Consider the following 13,249-nt stretch of genomic DNA (forward strand, 5'->3'; position numbering starts at 1 on the left):
GATCGGCAGGAGACGACATTGCATTCATGTTGACGCATCTGTTAACAGGATCCTCGTACCTATGGCAACGACCATAACTATAAATTGGAGAACATTTTTAGGGCATCATGACTTTGATACATTATTTCTGAAATGAAAACAAGTACGTAAATACTAGGTAAAATTTAATAAATAAAGATGAAAAACATTGTTCTGGGTGTCAAAATACAACAGGTCTTGGTTCCTAGCGTCCAAATGCAACGGGTCTACTGAATCTTCCCACTGTAACGGGATGAGCGCTTGTCTATCTATGTAGATAATAAAACACTGACGACTGTCGTACAGTACCCACATAATTATTTACAATGACATACAATGACTAAGAAATACATATAGCACCTGATTCTCACACCTTTGACAGAACACAACAAATTACATAGCAGAACTAAATTACATATGGGTTGTGATCCACTATTGCTGTAATTTATATATATATATCTAACGTCAGTATCTATAGTCTACCACTGTACAAGTGGGCAGTATTCCACAATGATGTACACTGTTAATTCCTTATCTGGTACCAGCACCGTCACACTATACTAGTGGGCTGAGTTCCACTTTCAGTGTACAACAATACCAGTCACATGCCTTCACACTCAATAGCCGTGGACAACATCCAGCATCAGTGAAGGTGGTATACATACTGGTCCTTCATCCCTCGTCGGACAGCCTGGACCACTGGTTTACCTCATCAGACCTCGGCTAATAGCACCGCTATCATTCGCTACCACAGTCTTAGGCTAACCCAGACACACCATGACCTCATCGGCACCATCGGACTCAGCAATATCGGGAATAAACTACAATATAATTAATACGATCTAATCAATAACTATTCCCTTTCATTTCATAACTTCAGTTTAATTATATTCAACCAAATAACACTGAAACTAATATATCAGTGAAAAATATGGCGAAGTCGCCTTGTGAGCAATACTATGAGCCACAATGGATGGTAAACACACACGTCACGTGACCCTATAAAACATACTGTACCCGTTTATTAACTATTCAGAAGTTATAAATCATATCTGTCTCTACGATACAGTGTATTGTTCTAGTAAAACATGATATGCAATATTTCTACATGACAATATAGTCGCATCCAAACAATAACAATCGCGCACCTGTAAACACCTGCACGATACCGACTCGACACATAGATCAGCTTACGACCTACTCCCATAACATGAGAGGCCGCTGGTCGGCATGTTTTTCAATCGGATATGATTTTGCCGACTGCGACGCCTGTCAAAAGTTTTTCGCCGTGTAAAACCTCTAACATTGTTGGAGTACTTACGACCTTGTTTATGGCTGTTTATCTCACAGCAAATTATATAAAACAGCACATGAACTACAAAATACAAGTACAGTGTCCTGACGGGTATGGCACTCATCGAAAGCTGTGGTTTTCGTTAGTGTGTATCCCGTATATGCGTTCTTAGCAGGTAACGGTGACAATGGACCTGTTATTGTCACGTATTCATAGTCCTCCACCTCAGCCTGCACGAAATACAAAAATATAGTTTATATACAACTGATATGTGACACCCACAAACATAATAAGCCGCCGGTATTGTTGTTTTACAAGGTAAGTGTTGATCATTTACCCTCGGCTGTCATTACATACGCATATTATTTACCCCATGTAGATCAGTGATCGGAAATGACTAAGATATATTTTTCGGACGAATCGGTGTTTTAGAAAAGGATGTTTTTCACGTTCTGGGTGGCGGATGTTTTCCCTGTGGAACTGATAAATGTGATGTTGCTCATTTTCTCTCTCCGTCCTTTTGATATTCCGTCAGATGTGTACCAAATTTCCTCCCAGTTTCTCTTTTATATATATATACCACTCATATTTTGCTATGGATCACTTTTATTTTTGGGCAAATGTGAAAAGAAATATTGTATTTGATTAATAGGCCCTACAGAGATTAATTTTGTTCTTTTAATTCATCAGAATGCAAAAAATCAAATAATCGTAATTACAGTCGGAAAATAAGCCACAGGAAAAGGGTTACCCTTAAAATTGGTAACAACGAGGTATTCACTAAAAAGCTTAAATTTAACAAAACTCATCCTAAATAAACAGAAAGTGTTTAAGCAATCACAGCTTCACAACGTCTGCGCATGCCCCGAATGAGATCGCGTATCCGGTTTGGTGGGATAGCGTTCCACTCTGCCAGAGAGAGCTGTCTGCAGCATGTCGCACACACGCTCGATGGGATTTAGATCCGGCGAGCGGGCTGGCCAATCCATTCGTTGAATAGTCTCTTGCTGTAGATACTGCTCAGTCACCCTTGCTCTATGTGGCCTAGCATTCTCGTCCATAAGGATGAAGTCGGGGCCGATAGCACCAGCGAAGGGTCTGACATAGGCATCAAGGATTTCATGTAATAAATCCGGGCCGTAATGGTACCATTATGGAAGACATTGAGGTCAGTTTTCCCACGAAGGCTTATGCCTCTCCACACCATCACTGTCCCTCCGCCATATCGGTCATGTTCCACAACGTTTCCTACCTGGAACCTCTTTCTAGGTTGTCTCCATACTCTAACGCGCCTGTCGGTAAAGTCGAGTCAGAATCTGGACTCGTCAGTAAAGGGAACCGGTTCATGGTCCTGAAGAGTCAAAGGGCTGTGAACTTGGGCCCAATCTAATCGGTCCCTAACATGGCGGGCATTTAAGGAAACTCGTATTGCTGGACTACGTGACCTTATACCATCATGAAGACGGTTCCTAACTGTCTGAGAGGTTACCCGGGTACCAGAAGCATTTTGGAGGTAATTTCGTAAAGCTGTGGCAGTCTGGACCTTGGCGCTGCGTTGTAGCCCTAGAACGACCTCCAGCACGACGTCTGAAAGGGTTTCCGTTAGCTTGGAAACGATTCCACATTCTTGCCACCACACTTTGAGACACACCAAGGTCTGCTGCAACATGGCGTTGAGACATGCTAGCTTGCAGCATTCCGATGCCCCTAACATTTCACCGTCATTTAACCGTTGTCTGGTTCGTTTTTGTGCCATATTAAAAAAACACGTTAAATATATTTATCAAATTGATTTCCTCAACAATTTGAACAACGCCTTACTTAGCCAAGCTTAGCTTTTGAAAGGGGTGTACACGTGGAAAAGCGTGCACGCGCTTTTATGGTTGACTGAACACACCATCACAGGACGGTTTGGAAGGCTAACATATTCGCTCAAAACATTTTGATTTTTCTTTTTCCAAAATATAGGTGATCCTGAGCAAAATGTGAGTAGTATATATAACTACTGGCAATTTTTGCAAGGATTTTTTTCTATCTTCTTTTTTACAGCTCTTTCACTTTGTTAATTGGCCAGTCGGGGTAGCCACACCGGAAGTTGAGTGCGTCTTTTATGTGCTGTTCCTCTATCGTCCTGCTCTGTGGTTATGTTGTTGCATATGTCGAGAAGTGTACATACGACTCCAATCATTCGGTGTAGTGGATGGTGGGAATTGAAAATCAAATATTGATCAGTTCGTATCGGTTTGCGGTACACTAATAGTTTGACGGTGCCGTTTTCTGTGCGGACGATGAGCGTGTCCAAGAATAGTATGGTTCCGTCCTTTTCCTCATCGTGTGGAAATTTAATGATAGAGTTTATTTTGTCCACTTGGTTCATGTGATCTGTACGTTAGGCACTGCACTGCCCCCTTTTAGACTATTTCTAGGATCGTTCCAAAAGTTTGTTGCCGCATTCCATGGGTGCCGATCTAATGGCGATCTGCTCTAGGTGTTCCATGAACAGATTCGCGACTATGGATGAAACAGGACTTCCCATAGCGGTACCGTGATTCTGGGTATACCTATCTTCTGAACACAAAGTATGTCGTGTTCATAACAAATGTTAGTAGGTCGAGGATGCTGTCTTCTGATAAGTTTGTTCTCTTCCTGGGTTTCTTGCCTGCTGTAAATCTCTATCTGATGATATTGATGGCCTATTATACTGGTGTTTTGTTCTTCAATAATGACATTTTCCACATCCTCGATATTCAGGGCTCACGCTCACTTTCGCTCTCTACACCCCTGGAATATGTCATAGCAAAATTGCACAAAGCACGATTTTTACCGTTACGCGACCGCGTGATTCTTTCGATGTACATCAAAGGACCAAATAAGTCTTCTTGTCTCGTCCATAAGGTGCTGCACATTGAGCCTTCGATTTGGATATGACATATTCAAGGGGTGTTGAGAGCGAAAGTGAGCGTAATCCCTGATTATGGAGGATGCATTTTCCAAGGCAGATGCTAAATGTTTGGAATTCTTGACATGCATATCGTGTTGGAAGTCCACTATAGGACGCAACGGGTAGCCCGGTTTATGGATTTTGGGCGTGCAATACCATCTAGGGATGTTTTCTGATGTCGGGTATATGAACTTGTATTGCTAATATGTGAGGTGTGAATCATCTCTTATTTGGCCAAACGTTCTATCATCTACACACTGTATTTTCAGGGTAACCTCTCGATTGTAGTCATGTGCTTGCAGTGAGAAAATTGTTCTCACGACAAACCCTGAAAACTTTGTGTACACTGTTTATCATCTATATACTACAACGTTATTTATATCTCCATTCATAAATGTAAACTAAATACCATCACTTCTATAAATGACTTCTAGGCTCAATGATTATCGAGATACCGCGGTCTGTGAAAACCCATTCTCAAGTTGTTCGCAAATTCTTCTAGTGTATTCTCATACTGACAACTAATGATAACGAATTGATCATGCTACAAATAGGTGGTATAATGTATATTGATGCTAACCTCATTAACCACATTAAGATAATGTCATACATGATAAATAACGAACAGGCTGTCTTTCGCTGTCATATCATGTCATTAAGATAACGTCATACATAGTTAAATGTACGTCCATGCTGTATATCACTGTAATATAACGACAAACATAGTTAAATGTACGTACAGGTTGTATATCACTGTAATATAGCGTTATTAACCACATGAAGATAATGTCATACATAATTAATAACGAACAGGCTGTCTGTCACTGTCATATCATGTCATACATAGTTAAATGTACGTCCAGGCTGTTTATCACTGTAATATAACGTCATACATAGTTAAATGTATGTCCAGGCTGTACATCACTGTAATATAATTTCATACATAGTTAAGGGTACGTCCAGGCTGTATATCACTGCAATATAATGTCATACATAGTTAAACGTACGTCCAGGCTGTATATCACTGTAACATTATGTCATACATAGTTAAATGTACGTCCAGGAAATGTACGTCCATGCTGTATATCACTGTAATATAAAGACAAACATAGTTAAATGTACGTACAGGTTGTATATCACTGTAATATAGCGTTATTAACCACATGAAGATAATGTCATACATAATTAAGAACGAACAGGCTGTCTGTCACTGTCATATCATGTCATACATAGTTAAATGTACGTCCAGGCTGTACATCACTGTAATATAACGTCATTAACCACATTAAGATAAAGTCATACATAATAGATAACGAACAGGCTGTCTAAAATGCCATACATAGTTAAATGTACGTCCAGGCTGTTTATCACTGTAATATAACGTCATACATAGTTAAATTTACGTCCAGGCTGTATATCACTGTAATATTATGTGATACATAGTTAAATGTACGTCCAGGCTGTAAATCACTGTAATATAACGTCATACATAGTTAAATTTACGTCCAGGCTGTATATCACTGTAATATTATGTGATACATAGTTAAATGTACGTCCAGGCTGTTTATCAGTATAATATAACGTCATACATAGTTAAATGTACGCCTAGGCTTGTATATCACTGTAATAGAATGTCATTTACCACATTAAGATAATGTCATACATGATAAAAAACGAACAGACTGTCTATCACTTTCATCTCATGTCATTAAGTAATGTCATACATAGTTAAATGTACGTCCGGGCTGCATATCACTGTAATATTATGTCATACATAGTTAAATGTACGTCCGGGCTGCATATCACTGTAATATTATGTCATACATAGTTAAATGTACGTCCAGGCTGGATATCACTGTAATATAACGTCATTAACCACATTAAAATAATGTCATACATAATAGATAACGAACAGGCTGTCTATAATAGGCTGTCTTTCGCTGTCATATCATGTCATTAAGATAACGTCATACATAGTTAAATGTACGTCCAGGCTGTTTATCAGTATAATATAACGTCATACATAGTTAAATGTACGCCCAGGCTGTATATCACTGTAATATAGCCTTATTAACTACACTAAGATAATGTCATACATAATAAATAACGAACAGGCGGTCTCTCACTGTCATATCATGTCATTAAGATAATGCCATACATAGTTAAATGTACACCCAGGCTGTATATCATTGTAATAAAATGTCATACATAGTAAAATGTACACCCATGCTGTATATGACTGTAATATAATGTCATACATAGTTAAATGTTCGTCCAGGCTGTATGTCACTGTAATATAATATCATTAACTACATTAAGATAATGTCATACATAATAGATAACAAACAGGCTGTCTATAATGTCATACATAGATAAATGTACGTCCAGGCTGTATATCACTGTAACATTATGTCATACATAGTTAAATGTACTTCCAGGCTGTATATCACTGTAATATAACGTCATACATAGTTAAATTTACGTCCAGGCTGTATATCACTGTAATGTAACGTCATTAACCACATTAAGATAATGTCATACATGATAAAAAACGAACAGACTGTGTAGGGGGGTCATATCATGTCATTAAGTAATGTCATACATAGTTAAATGTACGTCCGGGCTGCATATCACTGTAATATTATGTCATACATAGTTAAATGTACGTCCGGGCTGCATATCACTGTAATATTATGTCATACATAGTTAAATGTACGTCCAGGCTGTGTATCACTGTAATATAATGTCATTAACCACATTTATATACTGTCATACATAATAAATAACGAACAGGCGGTCTCTCACTGTCATATCATGTCATTAAGATAATGCCATACATAGTTAAATGTACACCCAGGCTGTATATCATTGTAATAAAATGTCATACATAGTAAAATGTACACCCATGCTGTATATGACTGTAATATAATGTCATACATAGTTAAATGTTCGTCCAGGCTGTATGTCACTGTAATATAATATCATTAACTACATTAAGATAATGTCATACATAATAGATAACAAACAGGCTGTCTATAATGTCATACATAGATAAATGTACGTCCAGGCTGTATATCACTGTAATATTATGTCATACATAGTTAAATGTACGTCCAGGCTGTATATCATTGTAATATAATGTCATTAACCACATTTATATAATGTCATACATAATCAATAACGAACAGGCTGTCTAAAATGTCATACATAGTTAAATGTACTTCCAGGCTGTATATCACTGTAATATAATTTCATACATAGTTAAGGGTACGTCCAGGCTGTATATCACTGCAATACAATGTCATACATAGTTAAACGTACGTCCAGGCTGTATATCACTGTAACATTATGTCATACATAGTTAAATGTACGTCCAGGCTGTATATTACTGTAATATAATGTCATTAACCACATTAAGTTAATGTCATACATAATAAATAACGAACAGGCGGTCTCTCACTGTCATATCATGTCATTAAGATAATGCCATACATAGTTAAATGTACACCCAGGCTGTATATCACTGTAATAAAATGTCATACATAGTAAAATGTACACCCATGCTGTATATGACTGTAATATAATGTCATACATAGTTAAATGTACGTCCAGGCTGTATGTCACTGTAATATAATATCATTAACTACATTAAGATAATGTCATATGTAGTACTTATACAAGAGCTTTATCGTTCAGTCACAATAAGTAACGTTGAATTTCATCAATGATGTTTCTTTTAAATAATTGTAATAAAGCTTTCAATTTTGTTTTGGATCACGGAAAACAAACAAGTCGATATTAAATGTAACATGTTTTATTGTCAATATTAATATCATCAATACATTGTTAAAGAAATTGTTACAGAAAAATAAAGAATTACATAAAAAGACGAACACCTGTTGCTAATGATCCTTGTCCAACTGTATCGGGTTTTTTCTTATAGACAGTTTCACACTTAGTTTCAGTTTTTGGCTGTGTTACGGAGATCCGTTATGCATTGAAAAGAAGTTTTGTGTTGTCCTGTTTTAACACAATTGTTACATTATGCAGAAACAAACACAAAGTAACGAAAATCATCATCAATTCCATCGTTTTGATATTTATTAACCAAGTGAAGCCTTTGAAAAGACGACGACGATGATTATATTTACTGAACGGTAAAGCATATTATATCTAGGTAATCAGCCACTCAAATTATTCAGTTGTTTTCGTTTTTCCACAGGCAAACCAATTAAATAATCTTGTTATACGGCTTGCAATTGCATTTTTGTCACATTTTTCAATAAGTGATTTCTTACATAACTTCTTCTTGGTTACAGTTTTTGGAAGTGCTCTGCATAAACCCATCTGTTCGAATAGTTTTGTAAAAACGTTCTCAAAATTTCTCCCTGTTTTTGGAGATACTTCTTGCATCATTCCTTCCAAACCGTTTTGGCCTACCCAGTTCATTGCTTCAAAACACTCCACCTCTCGGTAGTTTTCCCTGTCCAGTTTGTTACCTATAACAATACATGGTATATCTCTGTGATCATTTCTTGTAAGCTTTATCTCCTTCCATGTTCGTTTCACCTCAGCAAACGAATCTTTGCTATCAATAGCAAACACGAGCATAAAAGCGTTTGCCTTCTGTATAGCTAGCCTCCTCATAGCAGGGAATTCAATAGATCCTGATGTGTCTAAGAACTTAGTCATGACTTGTTTCCCGTCGATAGAAACGTTATGGCAGTGCATATCTTCAATTGTCTCGTTGTATTTACAGGAAAAGGTACCGTTCAGGTACTTTTGTAGTACACTTGTCTTTCCCACATGGCCACTTCCAAGGACCACTATTAACTGATTATGTACCATCGTCGATCACGTAGAGCAAACACGCCACATTCACGTAACGTCTGCATTTATATAGCATCATTCAATTAACACTTACAGCTTTCTATCCCAGCATCCTAGTGCTGGCATTAGGTAACAGGAAGTTATGTCTTAACTCGTTGACCTTCTATATCACGTTTCAACCGAGTTTTAAACGCTTCGCTTCGTCGGTGACCTTTTCCAGACGATGACGGTGAGTCATTGAAATCATGGTATTTATTGACATTTTTATCATCCAAGGTTAGTAACATATTTTAAGATATTGTAATGATCACATCAGATTAATTAAACTGTAGGCAAATAGAAGCGATGATGTCTGTACTTTAAAATAATGAAGTTATTTCCCATGATGTATATTCGTTGACCAAACATTAATGGCAGAGACGTCATAAGAGCTGATTGCATTTACTCAACTTCAGAAAATGACCATGACTTAAGTCAATGTTGGCAAAAAGGTATCAACGAGGTAAAGTGCAGAGAGGCTGTTTGTTCACCTGCTCCTCTGTCTACAGTACTTTAGACAATTTGGATCCCAACTTTTTGGTCCCTGGCATCACCGATGAGTCCTAGGAGGACGAAACAGCTCTGTGATCTAATGATATTCCTATTTGGCATACTGTATCTTATACCAAATGTTAAAGGTGCAATCTCCTGTGTTTTTGCGTTACGTTCATCATTCAAAAACAAAATGTTTTCAAAATTTAAGATAAGGAAATCACTTGGTCCCAAATGTCAAAATACAGCAGAAAACTTCACAAGCAAAAGGTGTTTTTCTTTCATATGAGGTTAGAAAGAATGGCCAATTTAGAAATAATATGATCTGTAAAGCGGAATTATGCAATGTGTACGCAGTTGTTTAGGTGAATATATAGCTTTCTAGTTACCAGAATAATACTCCTGATAGCCCGGACAGTGATATCTGTCGTCTTGATAAGGACCTAAATAGAGACCAGTGGGTCACCACTGAACTTTGTAAGGAGCCGTTCGACTCTACAAAAACAAAGTGTCATATTTCTAGAACGAGACAAAATGGCTGCGTTCAGTTTAGTGTCCAGTATTTGTCTGTTAGTTGCCATTGGTATGTATTTATTTGTTTTCTGAGTATTGCATTATATTGATGGATGATCTAACAATATGTGAACATTTCTGTGTTTTACTTTAATAGATATTCACATTTATACGTGCAAATAAGCTGATACACAATACATCTCCAGCACACGCGCAGGCACACACACATATGGAGATATTAGCCAGGTGGCACATGACTAGTAGTTAGCGCCTAATAAGGCAGATCCTGCGAATTCCTGAAAATTGTATTGATTGTATGAAATGTATATCTATGTACTGTAAAGCGCTTTAGATTGAATTATTCTAGCTAGATAGGACGCTATGTCAAATGATCTATATTATACTTCTTTATATATAAATCAAACCGTCAATCTGGAAAAAGAGTAGATAACGGAATCATTTATCTAGGCAATATTCATTCAGATATATTTAATATGTCACTGTAATTGTTTACCCACCTATTCAAATCATCATCAATAAGTGAACTTAATGATATAATGAAAAAATCATCTAACAGAACATTAACCGCTTGTACAGTAAAGGATTAACAATACATTATGTTACATAGTGAAGATATTGACAATAAACTAGATTGGTACCAATGATTTAATTTAAATCAATTTAAGTCATTTGTAATGCATTAAGATATTTATAGTCAATAGGAACTTAAATGATTGAATAGCATACAACTTATACATAACAAGATAATGATTAGTCTATAGAAGCTGTAATGTACTCATCTACAGCAGGCTAACCTATTAAATTAAGTAAATTCAATTCTTTGGCATTCAGGGGATTCACATATTGCAGTTTGAAGTAAACTAAGTTAAATGGATATACAGTAAATTAAGTCATTTTAAATAAATGAATTGAGGTACAGCAGTTTATAGGTAAATGGAATTTACAATTAGATACTGTAACCATTTGAACCATACTGAATAGTCCAGAGTGATTTACTGTAAACTAAACAAATCAAACTAATTTAAATTATTTGCACTACATTAAAATATTTACAGTGCAAGTTAATTGATTTACAGCAATACGTTACAGTGATTTTGAATACTAATCCACTGTTATCTCAACAAATACTACTTTAGGTTTTAAGCTCACACGATTGATCATGTGAGCTATTGCCGCCCGTCTTCGTCCGTCGTCGTGGATGGTCCGTCATTCATAAACTTTTTTTAATTTTTTTTGACGTCTTCTCCAAAACAAATGAACCAATTTCAATAAATATTGCAGGAAGGTTCCTTTAGGCAATGTCAAATAAGAGTGTGAATTATATAGATTTAACCCCAAATGGGTCAGATTGGCGGGGCCAAAAGGGTTCAAATTGGCAAAGAAAATAACAATTTGCTTCTTCTTCCGACCCGGAAATGCTAGAATCAAATATAATGGAGAGGTCTTAAGGTGCTTTATAAAAAAATCATTACCCCCCGAGTCACCAATTCCCCCTATGGGTGTGGGTAAAAGTTTGATATAGTTTATATGGAGAAATAAGTCTTTTGGATATATTTTGTATATTTTCAGAGGTACATAATTCAAACTTGGCTGGGTTTATCATCATGCGATTGTAACTTGATGGTATGAAAATGAATACCCTGACTCACCCCTGGGGGTCCTAGGGGAAGGGGCTGAAATGTTAGAATAAAATTATCTTTATAGATTGAAAGAGTCCTAAGATGCTTTTGCATGTTTTGATACATTACAACAACAAATAACCCTTTTTGACATCTCTGGTGACTGTCAATGCCCATGGGTCTGTTGTCTATTTATGCTATATCAAAGCTCTATTGTGTATAAAGTTTGTGCTATACATTGTATAGACAGTTAACTGTTGTAGTTATTGACTCTAAATCGATGTAATTCGTGTAAGCGTTAAGGCCCGTTGAACCTCTTGTTCAACTCACCTGGTCTGAATGACCAAAGTGAGCTTATGCAGTACCGAAGCCTTCTTCGTCGTCTCTCTGTCCGTCGATTGTCCGCCAACAATTTCGTAAGACAACTTCTTCTGTGATTGGAATTTGTACAATTGTACAAATAGAGGGGCTGACCCACGCAGGTGGATGAAAGGCGGGGCAATACATAGGTTATTTGGCGTTATTCCATTAAGCGACTTCTTTTCTGGTTTTAAATGACATCATATATTGTAGCAACTGGAAGTGGATTGGCAGAGTGTCCGGATGAGTGGGTATCTTTCCAGGAATCATGTTACTACTTCGTTAATAACCATACAACATGGCACGCTTCTTCTGTAAGTTCATCAAACCACCAAGTGTACAGTTTTGCAAAATACATAATATCTTTATATACTTTAAGGTATAATGCGAACTCACGTAATAACATTTCACAACACAAATTGTGACCATGTTACAAGATTTGTGTCAATATAATTATCATTAGATACCGGTCAATGAATATAAAGAAATGTATGAAAATCATGATTATTATGTAATTTACATATTACTGTAAAGGAGGGGTTCAACAATATTGCTAAAATCAAACACAGTGAAATCCCACTACAATCCCATTAATCACCTACTGTGTACACATAAATATTGTGTGGCCACTATATATGTAAGTGTTGTTTTACATGGACTGCCTAGCCTAGTTGTCCGGTGATAATCTGTTTCGAGTTCATTTAAGCTTGCATAACAGCGTTGGGTTACAAGTATTTTCAACATGTCCGTAAAAGTGGTTAACATTTTCGATTATTTCGCTTGCGTTTAGAATTCACGGATATTAGTCAAAGCGCGAATATAGCGAAACTAAAACACCCACGAAATATAGCCCTAGCCCGCTAAACAGTACTCCACTCATTGGAAACACTTGAGAAACGTATGGATTAAATCTAGATAATTTAATGACGGGTGTTGATACCTAGAGGGGGGCTGGGGGAGTGGTTATTTGAACTAAATCTAGATAATTTAATGACGGATGTTAATACCTAGGGGGTGTGGGGGTGTGGGGGTGTGGAGTGGCTATTTGGATTAAATCTGGATAATTTAATGACGGGTGTTAATACCTAGGGGGGGGGGGGGGCTTGGGAAGGAATGGTTGTA

General features: G+C 36.9%; 2 protein-coding genes across 3 annotated transcripts in view; one reads left to right on the plus strand and one right to left on the minus strand.

Moving 5' to 3' along the window:
• Window positions 1-8,136: 8,136 nt before the first annotated feature.
• LOC110459324 (dexamethasone-induced Ras-related protein 1-like) lies at window positions 8,137-9,560 on the minus strand. Its single transcript, XM_021511524.1, has one exon. It carries the CDS (start codon window positions 9,099-9,101, stop codon window positions 8,448-8,450), a length of 654 nt encoding a protein of 217 aa, XP_021367199.1. The 5' UTR covers window positions 9,102-9,560; the 3' UTR covers window positions 8,137-8,447.
• Window positions 9,561-10,060: 500 nt separating this feature from the next.
• Window positions 10,061-13,249, plus strand: part of LOC110459322 (low affinity immunoglobulin epsilon Fc receptor-like) — a 13,040-nt gene continuing 9,851 nt past the window's right edge. The window contains exons 1-2 of one of the 2 annotated variants that reach the window (XM_021511521.1): window positions 10,061-10,197; window positions 12,341-12,441. In XM_021511521.1, coding sequence (XP_021367196.1) covers window positions 10,149-10,197; window positions 12,341-12,441 — 150 coding nt within the window. In that variant the 5' untranslated portion in view covers window positions 10,061-10,148. The remainder of the gene's footprint in view (window positions 10,198-12,340; window positions 12,442-13,249) is intronic. The other variant, XM_021511522.1, reaches the window with a different exon arrangement.

This window comes from Mizuhopecten yessoensis, unplaced genomic scaffold (genome assembly GCF_002113885.1).
Source record: "Mizuhopecten yessoensis strain PY_sf001 unplaced genomic scaffold, ASM211388v2 scaffold10033, whole genome shotgun sequence".
Taxonomy (NCBI): Eukaryota; Metazoa; Mollusca; class Bivalvia; order Pectinida; family Pectinidae; genus Mizuhopecten; species Mizuhopecten yessoensis.

What these genes read in the sequence shown, in the direction of transcription:
- LOC110459324 (XM_021511524.1), bottom strand. Translation starts at nt 9,101, where the DNA reads ATGGTACATAATCAGTTAATAGTGGTCCTTGGAAGTGGCCATGTGGGA.